The sequence below is a fragment of the Suillus subalutaceus genome, assembly GCF_016647625.1.
Source record: "Suillus subalutaceus strain FC151 chromosome Unknown DFJ58scaffold_8, whole genome shotgun sequence".
Classification (NCBI taxonomy): Eukaryota; Fungi; Basidiomycota; class Agaricomycetes; order Boletales; family Suillaceae; genus Suillus; species Suillus subalutaceus.
Genome location: NW_024540257.1, coordinates 362443 through 380361, shown reverse-complemented (window position 1 = coordinate 380361; position 17919 = coordinate 362443). Strand labels below are relative to the sequence as shown.

The window sequence follows — 17919 nt, the reverse complement described above, 5'->3', positions numbered from 1 at the left end:
TTAACCATTGTGTTTATATAGGTACAATAGAGACAGCTTTATGTTAAGATGAGAATGAAGTAGACTGCTTCTAGAGGCTAATAAGTGACCAGAGATGATCAAGACTAGAGTCTAGAGTAAGTTGCCAAAGAGCCAGGGAGCACTGGACTCTAGGATATGGGTGATGTTTGGTAAACAAATGTAAACAGACAAGCCACAATCCAAAGGTAAGGAATAACTTGACCTAGGGACATTGTAGGAAGGTTAGGAAGTCATATAAATAGTTAGAAATGTGAGGAATGATACTGTAAGTATATATAGAGATAAATGCATAGGAAAGCATACTGTAGAGGTGAATAATCATATAACTGATACTTTATGGCAAGTCTATACTGGCTATAACAACAGTTGACTCATGAAAAAGGCATGGCATGGTATAATGTTGTATCATTTAATTAGAAAGTATCTAATAAAAAACAATAGAGTCATATAATGAAGAAAAAAGATATGAGTTATGTGCTATATAGCAAGACAGAGAATGATGGCAGTTGTTGTAACATTACTCCCTCACTGAATCAAAAACTGCCAACTTTGCTATCATAAATGAATATCTTTAGTGAGACATCTAGGGTCACTCATATAATTATTTCTGAGAAGTCCTATAATAGATTCCCCTCTAGCTTTCATCATCTTAGTGTATTTCTTAAGCCTTGGATGTATATGCAAAACACAAGAGGCACTTTCATGTTCTTCCTAATAGCAATGGAAATATAATGGGTGGATAGTACTTAATAGGAGGCAGAATAGTGTGGGAAATAGGTGATAGTGCTACAGATAGAGAAGAAGCTTAATTACAAGAATCAGAGCTTTCTACTATAGGCATATTATATAGAATGACATGATGTAAGGTAATTATATAGCTCTGAGTGTATCTTCAGTGATATCTTCACCTATCCTTTTAGAATGTATACCTCCAACATGCTTTAAGACTCAGCTTCATGCTATGTCATTCCCACACTTAATCAACTTCCAACTGCTGCAACTGAAGGATATGCTCAGACTCAATGTCTTTCCCTCAAACTCCACATCTTTTGGATGCCCTACATTAATTAGCCATCTTCATACTCTTTCATAGATAATATATCTTGCTGGCTGAGTTGGGATTCTAGCTAATTACTACTGATTACCACAGCAATTATCCATGAACACAACATGAGAGTTACTTATAAAACCTTGTCAAGTCATTTTGGGGATATTCATACGGACTAGTCCAGAATGTACCCTTAACTTGTAATATACAATTAATGAAAGGAGAAAATATTGTCAGTGGAAATAAATTAGCATTTGCAAAAGTAGATACTGATTTATTTATAAAAGAGGAGGATCCTCAGTGCAATTCTTAGACACCATTTAGCTACTATTTATACCCTCTTGGTAGCTTACATATTTCTATGTTCAAAAATTCTTTGGCTCATGCATTTCCTAGACTATTGGCAATTCAGGACAATATTTCCACCAATTTCCAGCTAAGTTTGAAATTCACAAACAACACACTGCATGCTACACTCAGTGCTAAAGACACCATAGTACCTACCCCTAGCCCCACATCCATCTTCAATAATGTTTCTAATTCACTCTTATTCAGTCCAAATTCCCAAACCGATATCCAGCAACATCCAGAATCTTTTCCCACACCCCTCTGCTCTTATTTGGTGCTTGATGCTTCCATTTTTGAATGTCCACTGCAGGAACTGAATGGGACTTGGACAAGGGTGATTGTTGAGGACTAGAGTTGTTGGAAGAACCATGCAAGGTATCTGGCATGTCCAAGAACTGTTCTAACCCTTGTTTTTTTGTCAATAATGTGCCTGTTTTGTGCTGAGATGCAAACTTTTTGCATTCTCCTGTGTCCTTTGAGCCTTAAACATTTCTCTCAAAAGAGGAAGAATACTATCTTAGATAATCAAGAGATAAATCAAATTGTTATATATTCTATTAATTAACATCATATATAGGTGAAAGTGGCTGATGATGGTGACTCTATGGACACTCCTACATCTAGCAATATATCAAAATGGAAGGCTAAGGTCAACTTATCTGAGTTTGACCCAATTTAATAGATGTTATCTCATTACATATGCTACCACAGAATAGGTCACCACCTGTTTCACCACCTATCAATTTCAATATTATGCCTGCAGATGATATTAATATAAACAACAATGATAGCAAATCTGCTGACTCTACCTCATCAGATGGTGAACCTACAGACTCCACTACTTTGTCTGATGACTCAGATGACTCAGATAACTTAAACAAAGTGTACCAGCCTAATAAATGCTTGGAAGCTTATCTAGATGGGCTCACTCTAAGTGTAAAACTTAGGGCTAGTAACATCTTACAGCAGGTAGGAGTACAAAAATCAACTACAATGTATGCATGATCATTGGTTTATTGTTATGCTTCCACAAGTGGCAAACAGATCCATGAGTCACATAACATGCTTACAAACACATCTGGTGGCTTACTGAGGGATTTAATGACTAAATAAGTCTAAAAGAAATACTAATAAAAAACTATCATACTGACAATATAAGTACAAGTAGAGCTGTTAAAATGAAACCAAGCTTATACATTTGTTTGTCTAGCAGCATTGGAATGTAAAAGTACCAGTCTCAACAAAATTGATTTATCATCAAGATCCAAAAGGAAGCTTTCCAAGGAACTCATCTCCATGCACCATATGTGAGGTTCTAGAAATATCCTTTTCATCTAATGAAGGGTCAACAATTCCAAATATCCAAATATACCAGGAAAAATATCCAAGAGTTCGGCTTGGCATAGGAGATATTGGAGTTGAAGTGGGTAGGTGTTTTTAATTAGAGTTTCAATTCTACCACTATGTAAAGTTGAAAAATTGGATTGCACAAGTGAGCAATTGCCACTCTGCTAGCAAAACATATATTAGAAAAGACTATTGTATGTTTCTTTTCTGTTTCTTTATGTGCTCTCTTAGATTCCATTTCTCTTTAGGATGCAACACAGTTAGAGGAAGTGTATGCAAATGTGTGATGCACTCCTCTTACATATAAGTTTACACTTTCATTGTGTTCCATGTACTAACTTCATCATTCTACTTTAGACAGCTCAATTGTAGGCATAGTTGTTTATAGGAATGAACTTGGAATCTTCAACATAAAGTACTCTATCTGAGTGATCTAGTCAAAAATGAATCACTGATTTAGTATTAATGGAAGAACTCACACTGGGTACATATCATCATAAGATGGCTCATCTTATTTGCAAATGAAGTCAGAATATCTTTACAATCAAGCAGTACATTTTACAAATAAAAAATTGTGTATTATATCTAAAACATATCGTGAAATTTTAACATAAGTATATATTGAGTTACACCATGAAAATGTTGAACAGAGTTAAAATATTCTTTCCAATAAAAGGAGTACCTTATGCTGAAAATATGTGAAATATATTATAAATTCTTTCATAAATATATATTGATGAATGGTTAGTGTATCTTTATCATATGATAATGATCATATATCATCTATATAGTCAGACTAACAATGGGCATGGAGAGCATAGTTAGACTGTCAGGTTAGCTGACCATCATATGGATTGCATTGGCAAAATATTACAATATACACACAGAGAAGTACAAACATATCTAAATTTCACAGTGGGTCATAGTCTCTGACAAATCATTCATCTGCAACCACAGGTCATTTGAGTTAGAGGACAAGAAGGGAAATGCTGGAGATAGGGATAGCCAAAAAGGGCTACCTGGAATTGGGACTGCTTACACTCTTCTTTTATTGTATTTGATGATATTATCAGAGGGTAGCTGCATGGCTGACAGTGTGGGAAGTGCAACACTTATACTGGCGAAAAATTGTATATCTGATGATGAAGGAAGGAAGTTACAAGTGTGCGAGCTAGCAGATAGTGCAGAAACTGATGTTGTCTGATTGGTGTGTAATGAGTTCATGTGCAACCTTTGGATAAGATTATTGTCTCTTTGATAGTCTTGTGCCTCTAGGTAACTGTGTCCAATGCTGAACCTATTCTAGAGCATGAACATATAGCTAATGTGTTAAATGTGATAGATATACCTAATATAGTCATGGCCTCAAGTAACTGGTGCAAGTCTTGGACATAATTATCACAGCAGGAGACAATAGATGGTAAGGAGAGCACAACATGGCAGATATGAGAAGCTTAAGGAATTGGTAAATCAGTCAATACAGTGACCAGGGAATAAATGGAAGCGGGTAGTGGCTATAACACTGATTAGTCACAACAGATTATTTCTTCCAGGCTTAAGTCATCAATCCAGACTTTCATTGGTAATATATGGATATATATTTGACTGGGAGCTGGGTGATCTGAAAAATAAAACATCATTTATGTGGAATTCAGAATATCTGAATCAATGAATTCACACCAACCTCTCCTTGTGGTCCATCCACCATATTGGTTCATTGTGGAATATGAATGAACTTTCCTCCTGCTGTGTATTAAAAATACTCAAGCATAGGGTATTAGTTTAGCAAGCATCCACCTGTAAAGAGTGGCAAGAAATTTTTCCACAAGTCATCTCTGCATGCTCAATGTTACATATATGAAAAGATTAGAACAGATACCTGGTTCAAAGCAATGACAATCAATAGGTATCAAGCTATTAAAACTCTTAGAGATCCCTCCGCTTTTCACCCTAACATTAATAAAGATTCCCAAGGCTTTACTTTTGGTGAGATATGAGATGGTTCCAATGCACTTCCCATCAGCATACTGGTGGGGAGTTTGGTGACCTGGCAAAAGGTATTTTTGAAGACATTTGAAGATTGTAAATGTTTATATGAGCAAATGATCATTGACTAATACATACATCAGAGATAATCATGACAGTGCCAGTAGTGTTTGACATGACAATTGTATGCAGCATGATTGTGTCCTATAGAGAAATGTTGCTTTCAATCAGTGATGAGTGAAGTATACCTTCTATGCAGCCTAGAAAAATCATAAAGAGCTTCGAGAATTTCTTTAATTATCTGCACTGTAAAGAGACTAAGGGTCTGTTTGGATAGACATTTTTCCCAAGTTCAACTTCGCAGAATTGCTTTGTCATACTTTGTAGCTGTGTGACCTGTGTGACCATCCCTATCATACCATTGATAATCAGTACACACCAGTCTTCGCTGGTATAGATATGCGGTATGCCTGTAACTCGCTCTTCTAAGTCTACTGCCACCTGCTGTCCTCATTTGACTTGTTCTGTGAGGTCAAGTAAGGGTGGTTATATTCAACTATCAGCACCTAGTATAATGGGCAAGAAAAAAAGCGCCGCTGCAGAGAAAGCTACTGAATTGGGGAGCCAAGAGACTCACGCTAATCAACAATGCCACTGGACGCCTGAAGATGAAATGCAAATGATTGAGTGCATTGGCACCCACAAAGCGAAGGGCGGTGATGGAGTCAACTTTGACAGGACTTTCTGGGGCCTGGTGGCCCAGGAAATGGCTTCATGCACTACAATTGGTGCGGTGAAGCCAGCGGATGCTTGTTCGCAGAAATGGGGTCGGGTGCGTTGTTTTTCACCCCAATATGTGCTCAGATACCAACAAGACTTCAGTTGCGCAGCACCTTTCATGTTGTTGATAGGGTAGTGCGCTATTCAGGTATCGCATGGAGCACAGAGCACGGTGCTGATATCACCCCTGCATCTGAGATGGTATGGGCTGATCTCGTTAGGGTAAGTACCTACTATTATTCACTACTGCTAATAACATTGTTGCAATATAGGCATTCCCCCCCCCCGCAAGGCATTATAGATTGAAGGGCTGGCCTCCCTATGACAAGCTTTGCAAGATCTTTCCCTCAATGGCTGCAGGTGAGAACGCATACCATCCACTCATGCAAAATGCTCCCAACTCAGAGACCGGCACGACTACCACGCCTGGTACGAGCTTCCATGACCTTGATGCGCTGGAGCAGTCACAGGCGCTGGAAGACCTCGAGAATGCCACCGGCAGTGAAGACTCCCAACTAGACAGTGACACCATGATGATGCCACCCCCCTCCTTCTTCGATGCATCACGCCAACTGAAATTCACTCCCTCCACACCTGGCACATCTTCTATTGCACCCACTCTGGCTGCCCATCGTCCTTCACCTGCCAGTAAGGGTAAGGGCAAATGCAAGAATGAGGGTGATGACACTATGTGAACACTCGTTCGCCCACCAAATTCTTCCAAGTCTCAGAGCAGCCCATCAGCATTGGGGAAGTCTGTCAAGTCTGCGTGCTCCACGATGCCTCAAGCCATCCAGCAAATGGGCTCGGTGTGAAAAATACAACCTGATTAGGCACTTGTAAAGGTACAACCCAAGGGAAAAGCTACTAAGGACAACTTAAGATAGAAAGACCCGAAAGTGCGCTAGAGCACGGGAAATCGCGTCGCAAGCTACTGCGCTAGTCTGTGGGAAAGTATGTTGCAAGTATAGAGCGCTATGGCGTGAGAAAAGCGGAAGTGCAGGTCGGTAGATGGTCGCTATCGGGTCACTAATGCGTCGGTAGCGGAGCGCTAATGCGTTGGTATAGGTAGGGAGTCTAAGGAGTGTAGTGGATAGCGAGTGAGGTCAAAGGTATTGATTGCAAGGGTAAGGGGAAGTCAAGGTAAAGTGTTCAGGTATAGGGAAACCAATAGGGGCTATAGAGTGCAGCTAAAGGTGACTACTTCTAAGTAAAACCTAAGGGGAAGGAATTACAGTCGAAGGGAAGTAATGTCAAAGTAATCACCATAGGCTTCTTATACTAGTAACTTTACCATATTGGACTTGGAAGGGATAGGATATACATGTAATAAGACTGTAGCACTTTTTACAAACTTGAGGCAAGGCAAATTACATACCAATGAGGTAGGATGGACAATATATGGATTCCGATGTTTCGGGTGGATCCTAGAGCACGAGAACAGCGTGCTGGATAAGCGCTAAGCGCGGGAACAAGCACTGTCTTACTAGGATGTGAAAGGCAAGTGTCATATACCATATATCTGGTTACAGATCTGATGATCTGGATCTCAGATCCGATCCAGATCCGATGAACATATCCATCGTCCGGTCCACAGATCCGCTTTGATTCTTATTTCATTTCCTGTTCATATAACTCTGACTATCGTTCATCTCCTTTCGGTATTCCTGTACACCGGTATACCGGTTATCCTTTACTTCCGCTTTGCTTACTGATCCGCTACACTTACGAATCCGCTTTTACATGTACATCATTCCCGGTTCATGATTCGTGATCCATCCAACTTACCAATACGCTCCGCTTAGACTTTGCTTATACTTTCGTACATAGCCTCGCACCTTTGCTTATTGATCATTCCGTTAGCTATCCGTAGTATATAAACCTTTGTATATGCGCTGTAGTAGATCAGTTCGAATATCATCTTAGATTGCACTCATTCCGTCTGGACTCTGAGTCCCTCCGTTATCCTTCCGGACTTGAGTACGCTACTCTTGTCTACTCCGAGACTTAGGATAGATTCCTATAGTCTACATATCCGCCTCTGTCTTCGGACAGTCCTCACCCGTTAGTTTCTAGTCCGGATCCGATCCGGATTGGCCGTTACTCTATACGTTCGATATCCGGAAGTCTTAACGGATCCATTGCAATACTTATCCGTTTCACTAGACGCGATACTTTAGCTCTCTGAAATAAGGGGCAAGACTCGGGAAAGGGGCACAGCGCACGAGCTGAGGCCGAAGCCCTTCGGATCCGATACTACTTGAGTACGGTCTTAACAGCAAGAAAACTCTCCAAATTTCACTATCCTCCACGGTCAATGGTTCAGACAATTACCAATGGTTGATAACGTGGTCGTTTGTGGGGGACGAGATGTGTTGAACTTTTCAAGTGAACGCTAGTGATGTAAAAGGGCAATAAATGATAGAAAACCAATAGTAGCACAAGGTAGTGCTATAAACTTCAGAATAATATGTTGCAGCTGTATGCAATGAGCTTGAACTTTAATATATATCACTCTTGGATATCTCTTACTTATACTCAGCAATGGAGAACAAATTCACTAGCGGGATCATCCCAATATGTGGCCTCAAAACCAACTCTCTGCTGCTCAGGATCTTACAATGAGTAATGACGCAGTCCAGAATAGAGTACACCTTCTTGATGTAGTCTTAAGTGGCCAAGCTCTTAATATTCGTTGACAGATTGTAGGTCTTATTTGTGTCTACCCTAATTGATGAATAATATGTATAATTCTCCCCACAGAACTTTTCCTGTGTCTAAAAGAGAACTAGAATAAAGGATGATTATGTAATCAAAGATGGCTCAAGTATGTGGCCAAATACTTCTGAAGAATGTGTGAAGGATAATGTCAAAAGGGGTGGAGCAAATAAACTAATATTTTCTCCTAATAATCACTTGAATGTTCACTCAAATAGTAGGGGCTAAGAATCTTAGGGGTGAAAGAATGTTCCCCTGTGTTCTCCTATAAACTTTGTCTCACTCTGATAATACTTGGAAATGAAATTGATTTCTTCACAAGAGGGGAAAATGAGCCCCTTATATACTACTAGACTAGTGGCTGTGCTACTGATTACTAATGTACTATAGAATATTCCAGAATGTTTGAGAAAGAGCAATAGAATCTTATAGAATGTCATGGAATGTTACGGAATGATTAGTAAGATACTCATAGAATGTTCTAGATTACTCAGCAAAGGCTGTGTTCCAGGTCCTTCTAGCACTGCCTTATTGCTGTGCATTGATTACCAATCCATTCCAACTAGTTCAACTTGGTTTGGTTGGCACCACTGCCTTGAGTACATAGATGTAAATAAAGTGTGCATAGAATGTGTGTGTACATATGTTTGGCATAGGGGTAAATAAAATAAAGAATTATAGAAAAGATAAAGGGTACGTTAAGTATTTAGTTTGAACCGCTAAGTCGTATCTTGATGATACATGCTTAGAAATGTCTAAAGTAAATTGAAGTAAGGTATAGAAAATTCAGGGGAAGTGTATAGGCTATAGTAAGGACTAGCATGTGTCATAAATTTACCATGACCATGTGCGAGACAGGTTTCGTGCGTGTCAGCGCTAGATAGAGCAGACATGCACTAATGCTCCTATAGACACATTGCTGGTAGTTCTGATAGCGCTATAAGCGCGGGAATAGCGTCGGATAAGTCGCGGGAGCATGAATTGCGCTGCGGGAATGTGCGCACATAGTGCGGGAAAGTGCAGAATAGCTTCGGACAAGGGTTATGGCTGAGGCAAGTGAAGACTGCTGATAGGGGAGTAGTGAATAATATGAGGGATAACTTTGGTCCACCTATTGAAGACTTATGCAGGTATACATGCCTAGTGCCAATATGATTGTCACATCGGACATTCAGGTTCTCAGCTCTTCTTTTGACCATGTGACAACTGCCCTGCAAGAGCACACCACTCAGAATCTTGTGCTTGCCATTGAACCCATTCCACTGTGGAAGCAGAAGGCTATTATACGGGTGCAAGAGGAGGGTCTAGAGGACAACGAGGTAATCACAATCATTTAACATTTTTAGTCTGATGTTGCCATCACCGATTCGTACCTTGCAATCAAGAAGGACAGCCTTCACAAGCTTTTCTTAGCAAAGTATAGTTTCTTGACTTGTTCTCAAATTTCGCACCACAATTTCTTTCATACCACTCAATGTAATACATGCATAGACTTGAATTTGATGAGATACTTTGCGCGAGCAGCACTTTCAAAATTATCTAGATATCTTCCTCCACATCTGATAGACCTCTCTCCTCCCTTACCCTGAGGTAATCATCCCACATGAGATGAGCAATAGCATCACGGCACTCATGTGCGCGAGTACACGCCTCTTCAGAGGGAGGTCCTTCAGCAAGTGTCCCACTGTCACGCTCAGGCCCAACAGCATCATTGTTGACTTGCCGGTAGTCTATCATGTCATCTGGGTCTTGGATCCAGATGATATTGTGCACTAGGCACAATGCAGGGGGATACGAGCTTGGATGCTCATAGGGTAGAAAGGTAGGTTGGAAAGAATGCGAAAGCGGTTCTTGAGCACACCAAATATCCACTCGATCACATTTCAGAGCATGGTGTGGTGTAAATTGAATATTTCTTGATGATTGCAAGGCCTGAAAAACATCAGTAAGATCAGAAAATTGAAGCAGAAGCACTTATGCAAGATGGCCCCTGCCCCATTCAGCTAGATGATAGCGCACACCATGATATGGTCCAAGTAATTTGTCGCATGCGCCGAATCCAGCATCAGCAAGGTAGTATTTTCTGGGAGGGATATTGAAGTCCTTAATACAAGTGTTGTAATATATACGGGCGTCAGCTGCTGACCCCTCCCAACCGCTCAAGACATAAAGAAAGGACATGTTGAAGGTACAGGCAATCAGGCAGTTCTGAGTTAAGCTGCCCTTGCAATTGTGAGCAGCATCATGCTGATCACTGCCAGGGTGACATGCGATATGGGTGCTGTCTATAGCACCAATGGCATCAGCAAAATAGGGAAAATATTTTGGGTTCTGGAGGACTTTGAGAGGGGTTGGATTGTCTGTGCTTGGTAGATGAACATATGATTGATAAATAGGGGGCGATGCAAAGGCGTTCAGTATGCGTTTGAAGTACCTTGAAAAAATTAGTAAATCTTTCGACAAGCGCTGGGATCAACACACTTGGATATTGTGTCGTTTGAGTGTTGAAATCGTTCACCAAGGTGACGAGTGGAGAGGCCAGTTGCACTTGCATAAAGAAATATTGCAAGCTGCTCCTCTAGTGCTATATAGTTGGAATTCTTCCAACCCGAATCACAAAGTAGAGATAGTAGTACATTAAATATGTGGAGGCGTACACCAAGTTCACACCGTATACAATCTGGGTGTCCTGTGAGTAGTTCATTGACCCATTCAAGTCCCATCAAAGTGGAAGTGTGATAAGGTTGCTTGTCGTAATGTGACCCTCTGTAAAGGTCAACCGACCAGGAGGCCTCCTGCACAACACCAATTGCCACACGAGAGACGCCCCAAAACAACTTCTTGTACATCTCCAGATGGAACACAGCCAACTGATCTGTGTTGACTATGGTAGAACCATCAAAATCGTCAGTATGATCACGGATGGTATTCTCATCTGATGGGTCTTGTGGGTCCAGGGAGTCAATGTCATGGTTAGGATCACCTGGATGCATGGTGTCAATGAGTGTTAGCAGCAAGGCTGTATCATATGTCCCTTATCAGCGTGACATCTGTATTGAAACTCAGTGATTACATAGTACATGACAAAGCAATTTTGCGAAGTTGAACTCAGGAAAAATGTCTATCCAAACAGACCCTAATAAAGTTAATGAAAAATGAAGAATGGAGCCATTGTGCATTCGATGAAAAGCTCCAAGAAAGAGGGAATTGGAATGTTGAAATCATTTTAGCCTTATAGCAGTTTCAAGGATGGAATTGCATCCAGATTAAGGCCAGTGAGGTGTAAAAAGGTAGACAATGATGGACGTGGGGGCCACCCAGAATGAAAGCAGTAGCAAGACAATCACAAACATCAAGATACTGATGATGCTAACAGTGAATCCAGTTGAAGAGCAAGATGCCATACTGAATGAATTACAGGGTGGCTCAGGGTTCAAAGCAACTTTGTATGCCCTGGCCAAGGTCTGTATGATGCACTGGTTACTGACAGGGTTCAAAGCAACTTTGTACACCCTGGCACCCCTATGCACAAACTGAATTCAAATTATAACACCTTGCACCTTCAAAATTCAAATATAAGTTTGATGGTGGCCAGTGGCCAATGATAGTGGTAGATGCCTTTTGTATGTGACTGGTTGGCTTCCATGTTGATCTTACTATAATGTGATTGATTATATAGTTGCTAAGAAACTGCTGCTCAATATATCATCCAGGGATTCAGCACTGGTTTGCCAAGGCATTATGCCTTGCTCTCCAATATCACCAATTGTTGGCATAATGTTAGAAGCCTATGAATGTTATTGTATAGCATACCTTAGGAGCCCTCATCTATCCATTTAAGTGTTTGTCAAAATCATGTGTGATTTATATGGGATACAGTCAGTGTCATATACCATATATCCAGGTACAGATCTGATGGACATATCCATCGTCCAGTCCACAGATCCGATCTGATTCTTATCTAATGTCCTGTTCATATAACTCTAACTATTGTTCATCTCCTTTCGGTATTTATGTACACCGGTATACCGGTTATCCTTTACTTCCGCTATGCTTACTGATCCACTACACTTACTGATCTGCTTTAACTTGTACTTCATTCCTGGTTCATGATTCGTGATCCATCCGACTTACCAATACGCTGTGCACATACTTTGCTTATACTTCGTACATAGCCTCGTGCCTTTGCTTATTGATCATTCCGTTAGTTATCCGTAGTATATAAACCCTTGTACATGCACTGTAGTAGATCAGTTCAAATATCATCTTAGATTGCACTCATTCTGTCTGGACTCTAAGTCCCTCCGTTATCCATCCAGACTCGAGTACAATACTCTTGTCTACTCTGAGACTTAGGATTGATTCCTATAGTCTATATCTTCGCCTCTGTCTTTGGACAGTCCTCATCCATTAGTTTCTAGTTCGGATCTGATCCGGATTAGCCGTTACACTATACGTCTGATATCTGGAAGCCTTAACGGATCCGTTACAATACTTATCCATCTCACTAGACGCGATACTCTAGCACTCTGAAATAAGGGGCAAGACTCGGGAAAGGGGCACAGCACACGAGCTGAGGCCAAAGCCCTTCGGATCCGATATGATTTGAGTACGGTGAAGGATCTTCAACTCAGCTGAGGGTGCAGCTGATATAATTGTTGAAGGGAGGAAAATATGAGTGCGATATGTTCGTCCCTTAGGGGAAGCGGAGAAAGCAAATATCCACTGGTCAACTCTAGGGGAATGCGCAAAGCGCGTGATAAGGCGAAAGCGCGGAAACAAAGGCGCTATAGGCGCGCGTCGAAAAGCGGAACTGGGTGAAAGTGGTATGCGAGTGATAGTGAGATGTTAAGACGTGTACTGAGACGCTGATAAGACAACTGATGCGGATATGGCCACTAGAGCTAACTGCTACTAGGGCTTGCGATGATTTATTCAAAACATAATAAAAACTCGGAGATGGTGACTGTCTATGATGATGGTGGTCCCTGGTAATGTGTGTTGTGTAAAGTAAAAATGTGTAATGAAAAATGTGTACCAAGTGAAAATAAACATGGTACGATGTTGAAATAAATGATAAATGGAGAAATGCATACCTGGGAACTTGGTTGGACATGGGAAAACACAGTGGGAAGTCAGGCGCCCTATGGCGCTTAGGTGCGGGAAAATTCGCCTAAAGCGCGCGCAAGTCGCGCAAGTGTTTGCCTATGTCGCGAAAGTGTCGCCTATGTCGCGCGCGTCGTGCGAACGTCGCGTTTATCGCGCTAGTGTCGCGTTGCATGCATAGTATTGTAGACTCGACCTACAGTGCAATATATGCCATTGTGAGGCTACTCAGGATCGAGTCTCTACAGCGCGCGCAAGTCGCGCAAGTGTCCGCCTATGTCGCGGAAGTGTCGCCTAAGTCGCGGAAGTGTCACCTAAGTCGCGCGCGTCGCGCGAACGTCGCATTTATCGCGCTAGTGTCGCGTTGCATGCATAGTATTGTAGACTCGACCTACAGTGCAATATATGCCATTGTGAGGCTACTCAGGATCGAGTCTCTACAACGGTCTTAACAAGTCAGCTTCAAGTCTGCCAATACTCAATACTAAAGTCCCACAGGTGGAATTCCACTGGGACTTGTCTCATCAATTCTCAATTATATTCAACATGTACCACAAAATCAGATAAACTGTAGCCTTATTCATAATAGAACCACTCCAATATAACTCACCTAACTGCCACCTTAAACACACTCGTCCAGCATGTACTTATATGCTTACTGATAAAGACTAGCTATGCTTTAAGATGCCATATGCCATGAAAGGCAATAACTTATTGAAGTGAGTTCTATGACTCTCTTTGAATGATAATGATATCAACAAGCTAGGAGAAAGGCTTGCATGTTCAACTCAATGAGACTACAAACTATGACTTACTATATCTATATGTTGGCAGCTGAGGTATTCCTTAGATATATGTAGTAGTCAGATTGTCTGATTAATAAAGGATTTTCAGGTAAATCTATCACTACTAGTTATTTGATCTATTATCAACAAGCATACCATCAAAAAGTTTGAAAAGGAAGCTGCTAAGCTTTGAAAGGATTCTTTTAAATATGCATAGGTGCTTGACAAGCTAAAAGCTAGGAGTGAGTGTAGGGATCTATTTTCCCTTAAGCCATGTATCACCTTAATGGTGCTATGCAATGGTTATTGAGACAACCTAGCTGGAACTGTAGTTCAAGACAATGTACCTAGTAGTGTGTGATATTTCTCTATGAAGCTGCTATCTGCTGTTACTTGCTACCATATATGTCAGGCTACTAAATCTAGTAACACTTTCTACATACCTTTGGTTCAATAATCTGAGCAATTGATGTACTACCATAGCTATGGCCCAGGACATCAGCAAAGCTATGGATTTGTCTTCCTTAGTAATTGCCTTGGCTAGCATGTCACCCAGTCCTAAGACTAGCATTCAAGTTAAAATGTTGTTGTAGTTAAGATAGGACCTCTTAAGGAGCAGCTGTCAACAGCAGTAATTCTTGTACAATTGATGATAGTGTTGTTTAGCTGGGCCAAGCAATACTCTATATTGACAAGATGATTCTGAGAATCAAAATAGAGACTACAGAAGGTGTTTTCCACAGCAATGAAAAGGTCTTCCTAGAGGAAGACCACTGTTGAGAATATAATTGCTAGAGGGAAAGGGCTACTTCTTCATTTGAAACTTCCCCTCCAATGCCTAGTGGTTTCTGCCAGAGGTTGCAAAACAACATGGTTTGGTGAGCTATTAAGTTAGTCAGTTAAGAGTAATTTTGATGTGCTCAGGCATACATGTGATTACTGGTCTCTTGACTATGACCAAGCTGGGCTTGTAGGACATCATTAGTTCTTTATGACAGAATCTTAGAGATCTAATGATGTTCTGCAATGGTAAGAAGTATGTGTTACAGCAAGCTTATATTGAGGCTCTGCTGGAGTATATATAAAAGTCATTTCAATGTCCATTTTTTACCTATGCTGGATCCTATGCTGGATAGCAGGTAGCACTCATGATAAGAGTTGATGTCCTTAGCTCAAGTACTAATGCTAGTAACAGACCTCAGGACAGCTTCTAAAAATTGAGCAAGAAATACAAAGTCAATTTGTCATTATTAGAGTTCTGGAGGAAGAGATGTCATCATCATTTTCACCATTATCATTTACCTCTTCCTTAACATCTTCATCCATGAGTCAAGCACCTATAACATCTGAGCTACCTATGGTCCCTTCTATATATATGCTAATTGAAAAGGCACTGTACACAAGATTATTATGACCAGCCAATCACAATAGAGCTTATAAGTCTCAATAGATTTTTTTTCCTGCAATATTAGTAATCCTTATCCCACATCTTCATTCTATAATTAAGATATGCTATTAAATGATTCAGACTATACTACATTACTACTACTATTATTCAGCTAACAAAGCCCTGTGGACCTGTACACTAGTGTCTTACATATTCCATAATGCCCTGACTGATCTCGACACAACTGATTTGGGACTCGGGTCACCATTGGCAGATCCTTACGCATGGGACATCTTCAAGTCCTTCTTAACATCTAATACCACCAGCTATAGCAAGACACTAAATGTGATAAACAATTACTTGGGTGACTAATATATTGTGGATAATTGGTTGGAGGCCATGGAAGATTTTCAGGAGATGCAGATAATGAACTTGCACCTCATGAACTTCAGACTTTAGAAAATGAAGTACTTGCCAAATCCTCTAGGAAATCAATTTATAATCCTAGCTATCTAGGAAGTTCTCAGCACATATCCATATCTATATGCTTACATACTCTAGCATAGGAGTATTTTCCTTGATCTCAAAGCAGGAGAGGATGAGGACGAAGACCTGATGGTTGAAGATTGGTAGCTTATGGTTAGCTCATCATCACACATCAAAAGTGTTATGCAGTTGCCAGTCCTTCAGTACAAGTTTGTAGAAGCAGTTTCTTACCTTATTATTAGAAACAGTATCATATATGAGCAATGTACAGGACTAGACCACTAGCATACTTCTCCTTCCTCTATGTTAACCATAATTTCACCAGATTTGAGATTCTTAAGATCCATTTTAACCTCAGGATAAGAATTGTCTCACTGCTTGCATTGAGCATTCCACTGTACTCTATCTGCATCCCAAGATGCTCTAACTTCATTAACAACATAAGAACAGTGATCCTGCTCAAAAGTTAGCTTTTCTAGCTTTAGCTCACATCTACAATATGCTATCTCCTTAGTTGGCTGTGCCATAGCCATGGCAGCCTTGACCTTGGTTTTCAGTGATGAACACATCAAGTCATATGCTGATGTCAGGGCCAATTGTCCTGTTATTGACCTTATTTATGACTGCATGAATCTGTAGAAAAGGTAAGGAGGCTAGTCTAACCATTAACTTAGTGCAGTGATACAATGCACACCTCGGGCTTGTCTCTATCAATGCCCTGCCATCTCTGCATGCCCTCAGTATTGTAATGCTCATTATTACTTCCACTTGCATGAGGGTCATCTGCATATGTGACAACTGGTAATATGCCTACCTCTTCAAAGATTCACATTGAAGCAAAGATATACTTGTTTTATGTTCAAAGTAAGTTTGTTTTTTTGGGATTGTATAGCATTTAACTCAATACTCTACAGGAACTGTCACTCAATTTGTGGCCAACCACCTCAAAAAGAAGGACTTCTTAGTCAAAGTGTTACCTTGGTCTAAACAATATTCCCATCTCTTCTCTACTCCCATCTTTCATGTATTTAGAAATAGGAATGTATCTCCAAAGAAGAAGCTGAATTCCTTGAACATACTACCCTGGAAATGTCCCTTAATCGTCTTCAACACAACACCTCCTCAACACAACAACTATCTTCAAGTCCCACAGACAAAATGTCTTGTTGTTCGAGCCCATAGTCATCCATCATTTATTGGGGAACACTGCAACAATGTCCCTCCATCTTCTTCAACACAATGCCTATCTTCAAGTCCCTACAGACAAAGTGTCTGATTGTTTGAGCTGGTGTGAACTTGGAGTGATTGTGGAGGTCTTTCTCTAAGGAAGGAGGAGGAGTAAGTACCTACTTTTGCACCCCCCCTCCCATTTCTAACAATGTTATTTTTCTTTCTTCTAAATGAGTAACCACGCAGTCGCAGCCACCATCTCAAGATGTGGTCTACTGGAGGTCGATGGTATTGGGTGCAATCGAGGTGGACTTTGAAGGGATTGTGGGTGTCTTGCTCTAAGCTGCAAAGGTGCATGTATTGTTCATTTTATGCTGCTTCACTGCATCAACTGGCCTCATTTCCTTAGACACCATGACACTCCTCAACACTCCTCAACACTCCTCAGCACTCCTCTCCTCACTTTTGCTTTGCCATCAACACTCATTCAGGCTCATTTGTTTGCGCTCATTCGCGCTTGTTTGCACTCATTTATGCTCACTTGTTTGTGCTTGTTCTCTCCTGTTCTTGCTTATTCATGGTTTCAGTGTCTAATAAATTTATTATTTGTGTATGGTACCCATGGGTAAACCCTGTGTGAGTGCAGGTATGGGTCAGTGCTCATTGTACCTGCCAAAAACCTGTTCCTATCAGAGTGGGTACAGGTTTTCACCGGGTACAGGTGCAGGTATGGCCTC

General features: G+C 40.7%; 1 protein-coding gene across 1 annotated transcript; it reads left to right on the top strand.

Moving 5' to 3' along the window:
- Positions 1 to 5429: 5429 nt before the first annotated feature.
- On the top strand, positions 5430 to 5836 carry DFJ58DRAFT_652380 (uncharacterized protein; the record flags this gene model as incomplete). Its single annotated transcript, XM_041381681.1, has 2 exons — positions 5430 to 5582; positions 5633 to 5836. The coding sequence occupies 2 exons, from the start codon at positions 5430 to 5432 to the stop codon at positions 5834 to 5836; spliced, it is 357 nt and encodes a 118-aa protein (XP_041249354.1).
- Between the last annotated feature and the right edge of the window lie 12083 nt (positions 5837 to 17919).